The sequence below is a fragment of the Sebastes fasciatus genome, chromosome 21, assembly GCF_043250625.1.
Source record: "Sebastes fasciatus isolate fSebFas1 chromosome 21, fSebFas1.pri, whole genome shotgun sequence".
NCBI lineage: Eukaryota > Metazoa > Chordata > Actinopteri > Perciformes > Sebastidae > Sebastes > Sebastes fasciatus.
Genome location: NC_133815.1, coordinates 7140109 through 7155452, shown reverse-complemented (window position 1 = coordinate 7155452; position 15344 = coordinate 7140109). Strand labels below are relative to the sequence as shown.

Genomic DNA, 15344 nt, shown 5'->3' with positions numbered 1-15344 from the left:
ATAAGTTTAAAAAAAATCATTAAATGAGGCAATTAAAATATCTTTAAATTATGAATAGTGATTTTTCTTAATCATCAAAAAAAATGTTTTAGTATTATTACTTTTATTAATATACTTGTTTTTTTTTACATGACTTCCATGCTGAGGTTAAAGACGCCCTGTGGAGTTTTCTTGTAAACAAAAAAAAGTTATATTTACATTCAGTGGTACTCACCAAAACAAATTGTGTGTTGTGCAATGCATTTCAATCCTCATAAAGTATTTCAAAAGCTAATGTTGTACTATTTTAAGTCCTACATTGTTTAGACTTTATACATTATTGTCCCCAAGGGGAAATTCATCTCCACAAAACTGTACATGTAAGACAAGTTTGCACTCTTCTTCTTCTTCACTACTTTTATTGGCACACTGCTGACACATTATGTTAATCATGGATCATTGGCAAGACTGTGTATTGTGTCACCCACATGCACATACATTTGCACCTCGTAAGCGTTCAAGAGACAAACTAAAGGTTAAATACCTCACTATCGCCACATGAAGATCTGGTTCCAGAACCGGCGCATCAGGTGGAAAAAAATATTAGTAAACAAGAACAACCCTCTCCCAAATCCAAAAACTAGAGTGCTAAAACTCAAATTATGATGTCATAGGGTATAAAGTGTGGAACTGCTCCATAGACAATGAATAAACACTACAGAAGAATAAAGCTAATTTGGGTATAAAATAGAAAACAAACATTCTGTGGGTCCACAAAATCAGTCTCCCATTCATTGTCTATGGAGCAGCTCCAGACCTTGTACCCTATGACATCACAAGTTTGAGACTTGGGCTACATCTCTGGTTTCTGGCTTTGAGAGAGAGTAGCACACATGAGGCCTGGGAACAATGGTCTGTACATCCAGGTGAACTGGCACATGGACAAATCCAATATAAACTTTAGTAATTAAAGTTCATAAGTTGCTGGGAGCATCAGTGAGCACAAGACTTTGAAGTCGCAGGCGACATATCTTCTTCACCTCCTTGATGGCACACGCCCTCTCGACCTTGCACTCGTTCTGGCAGCGCTCGGACAGCTGCCGTAATATGTTCTCCTTGTCGCTCATCTGGGCGCAGATGACAAACGGGAACCCAAAGCGCTCCTTATACTTCTCGTTGAGCTGAGCCATGCGCAAGACTTCCGCGGAGTTCAGCGCATCCATCCCAACTCCTGCCTGCTCCAACAGCGACTCCCGGCTCAAGGTGCCATTCTGGAGTTCCCTCCCCGCGAGGTCCGGGAGACACCTGAGGAGACCCTCTTTACCTAGACACGAACAAATACAATGTCTTATCAGTGCCATCGTGTGTGGAGTAAATCACATTTTAGTGGCCAAACAACCCCTGAGGCAGCCCCCCAAAAACACAAAATATGACAAAAGGTTAACAAAATGTAGGTTTATGTCTCACCTGATTCAGGGAGAGCATCGATGAAGTCACCGATTGCAGCCTCCAAAGCGGTCAAGTTCAAAAAGGGACGCCCCGCCCACACAGAAGCTGTTATAATGGGACATTTCTCCACCACATTGCCCAAAATATTCACGAAATCCTCGTAAGGAAGAGCATTTACAGTGGCGATGTCCATATTCATGTATTTGTTGTCTCTTCTGCTATTTGTAGAATCTTTATTTTCTCCCAAGTTTTATGTTCAAGGCTTGGCTTCCAATGAAGGAGATGGTTTCCAGTTTTCAAAGACGAAACAGGTAGCCTATTGTTCAAGGCAAATAAAAAGACATTTAGCACAAACGCAGCATTGGCTCATCTATCGAGAGGGAGAAAACAGAAAAACATTCACAACACTTCACTTTAAAATCACTATACAGTAGGCCTACTTTCTTTTTACAGAGGAAACAAAATGTTGTCACCGTCACTGTCAACAGCAGCCTTTCCCAGGTAAACAAGTAAGCGCAATTAAGCACTTACTTGGCTACTTAAGCACTTTCTCTATTTCTTTCATACAGTCTAGGCCTCTGACCCACTCTGACCTCTTATTGTGAAACTACACTAAGTCAACACCTACAGCAGGACTTTTATTTACAGGGGTTTTATTTCCTGCAGTGGTGGAATGTAATCGAGTAACTTTACATTTAAGAACAAATTCAAGGTACTTGTATTTTACTTGAGTATTTCGATTTTATGCCACTTTAGACTTCAACTACATCCAATATTGTACTTTTTACTTCACTACATTTGTCTGACAGCATTTTCAAATTATAATTTTTCATACCCTTCTTGTCAAGTGAAAACCACCTATCTCCAAATTTGGTGACTTTTATTTATTTATTTATTTATTTTCTGATGGATTGAACCAAAGTGTCCCTTTATATAGAGAAAATGATCTTCTTTAGATAAATAAACAGTTTAAAAACCCTCTTGGATCAGTTGGAAAATGCATTGTCACAAAGCTGAAAACAGGGCTGGCGACGCTACAAACATAATGATCTTATAGAAAATGATGCATTGCTGTAGATTAAACTACCCAACAGTATATAAAGCAGTTAAAATTAGCACAACCTTAAATACATTTTGCTTATATTGTAATACTTACATACTTTTGCTTATGTAAGGGTTTGAAGGCAGAACTGGAGTTTTTTTACAGTGTGGTATCGGTACTTCTATTCTACTATTATTGGTTCTTCTTCCACCACTGATTTCCTGTATATATACTCTACACATTTATGCTTTTACCACCTGGTTGCATATATGTCAGATATGGTATGAAGATGATTAATTATAGAAAAGGAACATTTTTCTAGACTTTTAGAATTTAATCCTTTTCTGTAGTATTTGTTCTTTTCTTGTGGAATTCTTGATAGTTATTTTCTCTTCAGGCTTTTGGAAATTACTCAAACAAAACAATCTGAGAAGCAAATACTGTATATACAATACACAATAATGTATTAATTAAATCCACCTGAACTTCTAGAACGAGAGGTTTTCAGGTGCAAATGGGTCGCGGGAGGAACTCAGTGGGATTATGTCCAAACTTCACTACATGAAGAATCAATCGAGGAGAAACAACTTACTTGTGGAAGGAGTGAAAACCTCTGAAATGAAGATCAAAACTCCAAATTGTGGTTAAATTTCCATGCTTCAAAGACAGACAATCAATCCGCTCTACCACAAGAAGGTTCAGGTGACTTTATTTGTACCCGTAGGTAGATTTGTTTGTACAAGAAGGCAGATATGATAAAGGAATGACAAGCCGACCAAATAGCTCAGGGGGCACACCCTGGCGAACTGAACGGACCGGCTTGGTGTTTAACTCGAGTCAGACCATGTTTTTGATGTGAATCTTTGAACAATGTCTCTGGGTTTATCTAAGAAAGGTGTAAGGATTGCACACCTTAACATCTGTAGTCTAAAGCAACACATTTGGATATTTTGCTTAATGTCTCTGAAGTAGCCATACCTGGTTATAGTATATTTAGACATGACAGAAATTAGCATGGGGAGGTGTGGCTATAAATGTACAAAACCACATTCCAATTAAGGTCAGAAGTGATCTGATAATTCGAGTTACAGACGCACTGAACGTGCCAACTAGGGTGTGCTCTAACAGGTCTGGAGTAATATCAGCCACGTGCATTGACCACTTTTACACTAATAATGCCAGTGAGCACTGCACTAAATACCAGCAGCTACATTTTTGTTTCCAAAGTGAAAGAGTTCTCTGCAAACCAGTGAAGCTGCAATTTGCATTCATGTCTGTCCAAAATGTCATCACTTCATAATTGTATCCTATTAGACATGTGTGTGAAATTTTCATAATTAGGATATGAATAATTGAGTTATGGCCAAAAACGCATTTTGTGAGGTCACAGTGACCTTGACCTTTGACCGCCAAAATTTAGTCAGTTCATCCTTCAGTCCAAGTGGACGTTTCTGCCAAATTTGAAGAAATTAACTCAAAGCGTTCTCGACATATCACAAGAATGGGACGGACGTGTGGTCGCAGTGACCTTTGACCACCAAAATCAAATCAGTTCATCCTTGAGTCCAGGTGGACGTTTGTGCCAAATTTGAGGAAATTCCCTCGAGGCATTCCTGAGAGACTGAGCATTCTTGAGAACGGACCAGACGGACATATGGATGTACGGATGGATGGATGGACAGACAACATGAAAACATCATGCCTCCTGCCACGGCCGTCACCAGTATAGAGGCATAAAAAATGGGCTACTTGCACATCAAGAAGGCAGATGGAACAGAACAACATCAACCTGATATGGGCTCCACCAGCCCCTATGAGAAATATCTTGGGCTTTATCTTATAGATGTTCACCAATCATGGAGTAGCTACTCTGTAACATACATTACAGTTGGTCTCCACCAAGACTCCACCCACTGACATGGACACTATAAAGCAGGCGTATGTGCAGAAAGGACGCTAATCTATGTTCAAGATGAGAGGGCTCACAGTCACACTGCTCTGTTTGTTTGGATTAACTTTCACACAACCGACTCAAAAACCGACTCAAAAACCGACTAAAAAACCGGTAAGACTGCTGATTTTCCACAGATTTACTGATCTCAAAAGATATGGAAGAGAATATAACTTTAGCTAAGAACCAATCTGCAGTTTTGGTTTATTCTATAACTCTGTAGATAAATTCTCATTTGCTAAATAAAGTTCTTCATTCGCTTTGCAATATGAAACGAGTCAACTTATTGATTATGTCGCAACTGTGTTTGAAATCCAATGTCAATGTCCTCACTATCCAAACATGTCCTTGGATTAAGGTTTTTCATTCCAATTTCAGAGAGGATATAAGTATGATGTACCGATGAATAATGACGACGGGTTTGCCCCCCCAACAATCAACTCATCAAAGGTGGGTAGTCTTTGTGGGACAAAGTAATATCACCATTTTCCATGAGGTGAGAGAAGTCAAATTATGGAGAGTGTCAAGTATTCTTGGTAATAGTTTCACCTGCTTTGGACAGTTTGATTTGTTTCTATAAAACTTGAAAATATTTCTAATATCAACAAAATGTTGTGTTTAGTCATGTTGCAGTCCAGCAGACAGATCTGTGAGAAGTTTATGGCACATTTTTCAGTTTACCCTCTAGAAATGAGTGCTGCATTGCCTTGTTATATAATTTACATTGTGATATATACAAGATCTCCCGTTTCCTGAAGTGGGAGGTTTTTCTATGTTGTCTGCCAGTTTCCAAAAAGACTATTGGGTCTGGCACCGAGTCTGGGGTCGTAAAAGTTTGGACCAATAGTGGAGTGTATGGATGACGATTTGTACAACATTCCTTACAGCAGGTATTTCTCTCCAAACCGTAGGCTGTTAACCAAAAAATACCACAATCAGACAATAAATACACGTCAGCAAAAACAAGCTAGACTTTGATGTTAAGCTACAAGTGAAGCACAAAACTTACAAGAACTGTAACAAACTCCACCCACTGACATGGACACTATAAAGCAGGCGTACGTATAGATAGAAGGCTAATCTATGTTCAAGATGAGAGGGCTCACAGTCACACTGCTCTGTTTGTTTGGATTAACTTTCACAAAACCGGTAAGACTGCTGATTTTCCACAGATTTACTGATCTCAAAAGATATGGAAGAGAATATAACTTTAGCTAAGAACAAATCTGCAGTTTTGGTTTATTCTATAACTCTGTAGATAAATTCTCATTTGCTAAATAAAGTTCTTCATTCGCTTTGCAATATGAAACGAGTCAACTTATTGATTATGTCGCAGCTGTGTTTGAAATCCAATGTCAATGTCCTCACTATCCAAACATGTCCTTGAATTAAGGTTTTTCATTCCAATTTCAGAGAGGATATAAGTATGATGTACCGATGAATAATGACGACGGGTTTGCCCCCCCAACAATCAACTCATCAAAGGTGGGTAGTCTTTGTGGGACAAAGTCATTTCTCTATTTTCCATTAGATGAGAAAAGTCAAATTATGGAGAGTGTCAAGTATTCTTGGTAATATTTTCACCTGCTTTGGACAGTTTGATTTGTTTCTATAAAACTTGAAATTATGTCATGAAGCTACAAGTGAAGCTACAAGTGAAGCACAAACGTACAAGAACTGTAACAAACTCCACCCACTGACATGGACACTATAAAGCAGGCGTATGTAGAGATAGAAGGCTAATCTATGTTCAAGATGAGAGGGCTCACTCTGCTATATTTGTTTGGATTCATTCTCACGGCATCGACTATGGTAAAACTGGGGATTTCCCCCAGATTTTCTGATCTCAAAAGATATTGAAAAAATAATTAATTTGTATTTATTCTAGCAGCATTAACAAGACCTGTTGTGGTAGGATTGGAGATACTACTGAAAAGGAAATAACTGCTAATGTTCGGGTCTGGCACCGAGTCTGGGGTCGTAAAAGTTTGGACCAATAGTGGAGTGTATGGATGACGATTTGTACAGCAGGTATTTCTCTCCAAACCGTAGGCTGTTAGCCAAAAAATACCACAATCAGACAATAAATACACGTTTGAAATCAAGTAACAAAAACAAGCTGGACTTTGATGTTAAGCTACAAGTGAAGCTACAAGTGAAGCACAAAACTTACAAGAACTGTAACAAACTCCACCCACTGACATGGACACTATAAAGCAGGCGTATGTAGAAATAGAAGGCATAATCTATGTTCAAGATGAGAGGGCTCACAGTCACACTGCTCTGTTTGTTTGGATTAACTTTCACAAAACCGACTGAAAAACCAAAGGTAAGACTGCTGATTTTCCACAGATTTACTGATCTCAAAAGATATGGAAGAGAATATAACTTTAACTAAGAACAAATATGCAGTTTTGGTTTATTCTATAACTCTGTAGATAAATTTTCATTTGCTAAATAAAGCTCACAAAACCGACTTGAAAAACCGACTCGAAAACCGGTAGGATTGGAGATAATGCTGAAAAGGAAATAACTGCTAATGTTCTGTAGTTTTTATTTTGTTGCAATAGCTTAAATGTTACATACGATACCTCAAATGTATGGGAGCAAAGAAAGGAGAAATATTTAAATATTACCATCAAATGAATACCTAATTGTTAAAATGAATCACTGCTGCATAGTTAATGTTTAAATTTAAGTAATACTGAACTTAATGTTGGAATACTATTAAACTCTGAAATATTTTACTTGACAGATTTTTTTCACAGTAAAATATTCCAACTCTATAAATTAATTGATTTTTAAATTTCACAATTTAGGTGTTCGGTTGCATTTAAAATTCTAATTATAATGCTATTTCTTTGCTTCCATACAGATGTCTATAATCATTTTGATACTACTCTGATGTAAAACAAGTAAACTAGAAATACATTTAATTTTTATAGTATTTTCAAGAATGAAACAAATCAGTAGAGGTCTACAGCATGTATCATACTGCTGCTATTTTCTATTGATTATTTAGTTGCTTTATTTGAAATCCAAAGTCAATATCAAATGGATGCTGCGCAAACACTACCATGTCCTTGGACTAAATCCCTCTAAAATTACACTTTCAGATGCTAGCAGGGTTTCAGACACCGATGGAAGGAGACAATGGGTCTAACAAAACAACCAACTCATCAACGGTGGGTAGACCTTTTGGGAGAAAGTGATTTCACTATTCTCCGAGAGGTTTTTTTGAAGTCAAAATATGGAGAGCGTTAAATGTTCTTGGTAACGGTGTCGCCTGCTTTGGACAGTTTGATTTTCTTAGATGAAACTTGATCTCCAATTCAAACAAAAAGTTTGGTGAGGGCTGCTGCAGAGTAGGAAATAGATTTAGACCACAACAAATGTCTCTTAACATCTGATGTCATGAGAGGAGATTAACGGCACCATTTTCAGCTTTCTATCTAGACATGAGTGGAGCTTTTATCTTGTGATCTATAGGATCTCTGGGTTCCTGTAGAGGGGCAAGAGTTTTCGATAATATCTACCAGTTAAGAAGACTTTAAGTTGGCACTGAGTCTGTAGTAGAGAAGTTTGGACTGAACATGGGGCGTATGCCTGAAGATTCCCACTGATGATTGTTTTTTAATAAATGTAATTTTATCCAATCGTGTCCTTTCACTACAAAATTAATTCATTTTTATCTAACCTGTAAGCAAAATTCTTCACTCTGTTTGCAACTATTTGAATATTAATTGGATTTTATTTTGCATGCCTCAGACTTCTTGACAATTTTCAATTGACCCTTCGCTAAGCCCCACCGCCCACTATGCGTTTGAAGGATATATCAGGATGTCAGTGTATCAGTGTAAAAGTGAACCACCACATCACCTGGTGATCGAGACAAAAGACAATGACGATTAAGGAACAACACTGTTCCTGTAAAGCCTTGTAGGTCTTTACGCACTGTTACTATCATTAAAAAGCAAAAGCAACAAGTGTATACATTCAGTATACCTTTAGTAGCTAGAGTGGCATAGTGCTAACCCTAGTTAATGATGTGCTAACGCACTCTGCTAATGTTAGCTCCACAGGTTTTTACGCAGAAACGTAATGTTTTAGAAACGTATATCTCCTTCCAACCTCTCCGATCAACAAAACCAGCCTGGAAATAAAGAAAATCTGAAACGATTGCATGAGAGTCTACGGAACAGAGCCGGATAGTTGTCGTATCCTGGTCGGAGCTGGCCGGTGCCACGCTATGATTGGCCAGTCTGCATTTGATGGGCGGGACTTAGCGAAGGGTCAATTCTGAATTAAACCAAGGGTGGAAATACGTTTTATTTTTACGATACAAAATGTATTTGCTGCAAATGTAGACTAAATTTCTATAGCTGTTAAAGTTTTCTGGTTTTCATGTCTTAATCTGTAAATTATTGTCGAGATAACTATTTAAAACTTTGTCAATTTGCAACAAAATAATGTATTCTGGCTCCATCTGCATGACTTTCATGACCCACTGCTGTGTCAATGGATTAGGGTAAATATGTATATACTGTACGGTACTTTCTTATTGAAGTGCAATGCCTTTCCATTTCAGGTACTAGAGAAAAACAGACAAAATGTAAGTGCACAGGTATGTAGACTTTCATGGAGTATACTAATGATTAAACATCTGACTGTTTTCTGGGGAGGCGGGTAAAATAATGTGTAGCCTAATATGACTTGGAGACAAACTCAGAGAAGTTCACAACATACAAGAACTTCATTTTAATGAATTAATATATCATTCTTACATCACTGTAAAGTGTTGCTGATTATTTTCCCCATCAGTGGAATGGTACTTTCGAGGCCGATGACGATAGTGATGGGTTCCCACCCACCGAGGTAAGAAACTGTTCAGAACTCAAGGACAACAAAATACATAAATAGCACCCTTTAAAAAAAGTCTCATTTGTTGTTGCAGGTCAAATAGCATCTAATCTGAAAATGCAATTACTAATTAATCTATTATTATTAAACGTGCAACGAACTGGCAACCACTTGTTGTGAAGTGAATGCAATGGAACAGAGGAGGGAGACATTTAGTGGCTTTATGTTATCAGATATCAATTGCACCTTTAACTAACGGTGTTAGAAATAGGTTGCAGTACCAGATTTCAGATTTAAACATAACAACTTTGACTAAAATGAAAATCTTAGACGTACATTGCAAATTTTTCTCCCAAGAATCAGTGAATAAGCTGGAGGATTTTTCATACTGTTGTTGTCTATGAAACAGGTTTATTGATTATTTTGCTGCTTTAGAACCAGAACAAACAAAAAGGCAAAAGATATTATTATGCAAACACCCAATGTCGTGTCTTTGGTTTAGGGTTGTGGGTATATTTTTTAATTTTATATATTTCAATTTCAGGGGCCTAAAGGAGGCACGGTGCCACTTGCAAAAAAGGGGACAGATGCTCCAAAAACGGTAGGTGGGCAACTGCATGTGGATTAACGGACATCACAGGTCTTCATTAAAAAGCAGCTTAAAACCCATTTGTTTTTCCTTTTTATTCCCTGTACACTTACATATGCTTGTTTTTTATACATTCCTGTCTTTTTAATCTCCCCTTTTCCCATTTTCTTCTCATAAAACACTTTATAACTTGTTAAGTACTACACAAATAAAGTTTGCCAATCACATTGACAAAATCTTATGTAGACTTATATATGTTTGCTGCGAAGGTTTATAACATAAGGAAGTCTCAAGTGTCGACTATTTCATTTTTTTTTCAAATCTGTGGAGATATTGGATCATGACAGTGAAACTTCAATAGTCTTTCACTGTCTTTCCAGTGTTGCCCGTGTCTTCACTTTCTTCTTTTTCACAATAAAAGTATTGCCAAACTCCAGTAACTTGAGTTTGGTTAGCCTGCGATCACAAATCGTTTCTGTTGTTTAACCTGAACATGCTCTGTGTGCATTATTTCAATGCAGCACCACCTTGTGTCCAGTAAGAGTAATAGCAGGATAAAATTGGACCAAATCAGAAAACAAGCCATTTCACCAAAATATAATAAAATCTACTCAAAGCGCTGTCTCTAAAGGCCTTTTTTTATTATCTGCAAAAAAAAGTGTCTGCAAACTCAGAAACACAGCGTTATCATATAGAATGATCATATATTTTGGAAGAATTACCGTACAGTATTAATGCAAGTTCATGAAGTTCTTCTTTTCTTCAGACCACTAAACCTCCCCCCCTTATCTGGCACCCTCTTGAAAATGACTCTGGTTTCCCAACTGAACCAACTCCCAGAAAAGTGATCCAGGTAAGAAACTATTCAGCACTCACCACAATATTATGATTTTAAAATGTATAAGTCTAAATGTTTGTCATCTTGTCGTTTCAGGGGAAGCAATAATGAATAATGGACAGCAGAGGGGCTGAACACACGTTTTAAATCAGAGACAGAAATTACCATCTAAGTATTCTGTTGGTGTTTCTGCCTCCTTCAAATAAACATTTCAAGTCTGTTATGTGAGAAAAGTTTCTTTTTTTTGGTATAATGTCATTTGAAATGTCCACTTTTTCCAAAAAGAGCTGGAACGTTTGATCATTTTTCCACAATTTGTCAAAATGAGATATCAATTAAACGTGCCGTAGGCAGAATATTTTTAGCATCATTGGGCAAAAATTCCATAATAACCTTTCAGCATATTGTAATTTAAGTTCTCTGAGAGAAAACTAGACTTCTGACTAGACTACAAAATTTGAGGCAAGAAATAGGCATTACAGTAACAGAATATTGATTCATATTTGATCAACGCTGCCTAGTTTGACATTTTGGTCAGAGTTCACGAGTGATTGACAGCCGGCTCTCATAAACAGCAGCTGGACGGCAGACTCCAGATCAGCTCTGATTGGTTGTTTTTCTCCGGTCTGTGAAATCTTGCAGATGCCATTAGGAGCACCAGAGGACATCGGAGGACACAGAAGGCACATGATTTCTTTCACATTACCTGTCTCATGCACTACTGTCAGGATATAGTGACCGTTTTATAAAAATAACATTTGTAATCATATTTGCTCCATTTCTGCCCACTGCAGCTTTAAGTGATTATGGGATGGATAGCAGGTTATACACAAGTCTGAAGTTTACAAATAGACAACACTGTATACAGTAAATCCCCATTTTTAAGTTTAAAGACATGACGTCATTCACAAGGATCACTTCATCTTTGTAAGGCTCTTCTTTTTTCATTACAATAGAGCTGAAATGATTATCCGATTAATCAACAGAAAATGTATCTCCAACTAGTCTGATAATCATTTTAGTCACTGCCATGTGATAGTAACTTGAATATCTTTGGGTTCTGGCTTGACGTTTGGATAAAACAAGGACTTTAGAGACGTCAAATTATGATGGATATCTTTCACTACATTCTAACATTTTATAAAACGATTAAAGGCGGGGTTAGGAAAGATTTTAGAAACATTTTTTGTTGAAATTCTCATTACATCCCAAAAGCAATAAATAAATCAAATTCTCTGACAAAAAAAAAAGAAAACAATCAGGTGTCTGTGTCTGTGGCAGGACTGTAATAAACCCGTCCATCATCACTCATTTCATTCGGCCCGAATGTAGTGATTGGACGGGCTACCTGTCTGCACTCTGCTGTGCACTCATTACACGTCACCAGTTTCTTTCACCAGCTGCTGACAGCTGTGAGTGCTAACAATAGCCATGTTCGTTGTTTATGTTCATTATGATCATTTGGGGGAGTGGCTTTGGAGGGAGGCTTGAAGCGATGGACTGTCACTGTTGCCGACTTGGCGACTTTCTCTCTAGATTTCAGGACTTTTAGAGCTACTGCTGCTACTTTCATTAGAAAAGAGTTGGCAACACCTGGCTGGGTTTTTCAGTTGGATCATTTAAAAAAAAAAATCTAGTTTCTCAAGATCGCTCACCTTGCCTTTAATCAATTAATTGAAAAAACAACAACATTTTAACTAATAACTATTGAATAATTAAGATTAATCACTAATGAAAATAAACATTAGTTACAGCTACCTACATTACAAATACCTATTTTCCCCAAATTGTCCCACCCGATAACAAATACCTAGTTGGACTTTGATATTAAACTAGAACACTTTGATGCAATACAGAATGTGTAATAGACTCCACCTACTGACATGGACACTATAAAGCAGGTGTATGAGCAGAGAGGAGGCTAATCTATGTTCAAGATGAGAGTGTTCACAGTCACACTGCTCTGTTTGTTTGGATTAACTTTCACAAAACAGACTCAAAAACCGGTAAGACTGCTGATTTTCCACAGATTTACTGATCTCAAAAGATATGGAAGAGAATATAACTTTAGCTAAGAACAAATCTGCAGTTTTGGTTTATTCTATAACTCCGTAGATAAATTCTCATTTGCTAAATGAAGTTCTTCATTCACTTTGCAATATGAAACGAGTCAATTTATTGATTATGTCGCAGCTGTGTTTGAAATCCAATGTCAATGTCCTCACTATCCAAACATGTCCTTGGATTAAGGTTTTTCATTCCAATTTCAGGAGCCATATAAGGAAACAATACCGTTGGAAAATGACAGCGGGTTTGGCCCACCAACCAACTCATCAAAGGTGGGTAGTCTTTGTGGGACAAAGTCATTTCTCTATTTTCCATTAGATGAGAAAAGTCAAATTATGGAGAGTGTCAAGTATTCTTGTTAATATTTTCACCTGCTTTGGACAGTTTGATTTGTTTCTATAAAACTTGAAATTATGTCATGAAGCTACAAGTGAAGCTACAAGTGAAGCACAAACGTACAAGAACTGTAACAAACTCCACCCACTGACATGGACACTATAAAGCAGGCGTATGTAGAGATAGAAGGCTAATCTATGTTCAAGATGAGAGGGCTCACTCTGCTATATTTGTTTGGATTCATTCTCACGGCATCGACTATGGTAAAACTGGGGATTTCCCCCAGATTTTCTGATCTCAAAAGATATTGAAAAAATTATTAATTTAAATTTATTCTAGCAGCATTAACAAGACCTGTTGTGGTAGGATGGGAGATACTGCTGAAAAGGAAATAACTGCTAATGTTCTGTAGCTTAAATGTTACATACGATACCTCAAATGTATGGGAGCAAAGAAAGGAGAAATATTTAAATATTACCATCAAATGAATACCTAATTGTTAAAATGAATCACTGCTGCATAGTTAATGTTTAAATTTAAGTAATACTGAACTTAATGTTGGAATTTAAATACTATTAAACTCTGAAATATTTTACTTGACAGATTGTTTTCACAGTAAAATATTCCAACTCTATAAATTAATTGATTTTTAAATTTCACAATTTAGGTGTTCGGTTACATATAAAATTCTAATTATAATGCTATTTCTTTGCTTCCATACAGATGTCTATAATCATTTTGATACTACTCTGATGTAAAACACGTAAACTAGAAATACATTTAATTTTTATAGTATTTTCAAGAATGAAACAAATCAGTAGAGGTCTACAGCATGTATCATACTGCTGCTATTTTCTATTGATTATTTAGTTGCTTTATTTGAAATCCAAAGTCAAAGTCCTTTGCAAACAAACTGTCAAATGGATGCTGCGCAAACACTACCATGTCCTTGGACTAAATCCCTCTAAAATTACACTTTCAGTTGCCACCAGGGATTCAAACACCGATGGAAGGAGATAATGGGTCTAACAAAACAACCAACTCATCAACGGTGGGTAGACTTTTCGGGAGAAAGTGATTTCACTATTCTCCGAGAGGTGTTTTTGAAGTCAAAATATGGAGAGCGTTAAATGTTCTTGGTAATGGTGTCGCCTGCTTTGGACAGTTTGATTTTCTTAGATGAAACTTGATCTCTTGAGTAGGAAATATATTTAGACCACAACAAATGTCTCTTAACATCTGATGTCATGAGAGGAGATTAACGGCACCATTTTCAGCTTTCTACCTAGACATGAGTGGAGCTTTTATCTTGTGATCTATAGGATCTCTCGGTTCCTGTACTTTCTTATTGAAGTGCAATGCCTTTCCATTTCAGGAACTAGAGAAAAGCAGACAAAATGTAAGTGCACAGGTATGTAGACTTTCATGGAGTATACTAATGATTAAACATCTGACTGTTTTCTGGGGAGGCGGGTAAAATAATGTGTAGCCTAATATGACAAACTCAGAGAAGTTCACAACATACAAGAGTGTGAACTTCATTTCAATTAATTAATATATCATACTTACATCACTGTAAAGTGTTGCTGATTATTTTCCCCATCAGTGGAATGGTACTTTCGAGGCCGATGATGATAGTGATGGGTTCCCACCCACCGAGGTAAGAAACTGTTCAGAACTCAAGAACAACAAAATACATAAATAGCACCCTTTAAAAAAAGTCTCAAATAGCATCTAATCTGAAAATGCAATTACTAATTAATCTATTATTGTTAAATGTGCAACGAACTGGCAACCACTTGTTGTGAAGTGAATGCAATGGAACAGGGGAGGGAGACATTTAGTGGCTTTGTGTTATCAGATATCAATTGCACCTTTAACTAACGGTGTTAGAAATAGGTTGCAGTACCAGATTTCAGATTTAAACATAACAACTTTGACTAAAATGAAGGACTTAGATGTACATTTTTACTTTTTTCCACCAAGAATCAGTGAATAAGCTGGAGGATTTTTCATACTGTTGTTGTCTATGAAACAGGTTTATTGATTATTTTGCTGCTTTAGAACCAGAACAAACAAAAAGGCAAAGGATATTATTATGCAAACACCCAATGTCGTGTCTTTGGTTTAGGGTTGTCGGTATATTTTTTAATTCTATATATTTCAATTTCAGGGGCCTAAAGGAGGCACGGTGCCACTTGCAAAAAAGGGGACAGATGCTCCAAAAAGGGTA

General features: G+C 37.0%; 1 protein-coding gene across 1 annotated transcript; it reads right to left on the bottom strand.

Moving 5' to 3' along the window:
• Nucleotides 1–726: 726 nt before the first annotated feature.
• Nucleotides 727–1760, bottom strand: LOC141760011 (2-oxo-4-hydroxy-4-carboxy-5-ureidoimidazoline decarboxylase-like). Its single transcript, XM_074622601.1, has 2 exons — nt 1447–1760; nt 727–1303 (listed from the first exon to the last, which is right to left on the bottom strand). The coding sequence occupies exons 1-2, from the start codon at nt 1625–1627 to the stop codon at nt 954–956; spliced, it is 531 nt and encodes a 176-aa protein (XP_074478702.1). The 5' UTR covers nt 1628–1760; the 3' UTR covers nt 727–953.
• Between the last annotated feature and the right edge of the window lie 13584 nt (nt 1761–15344).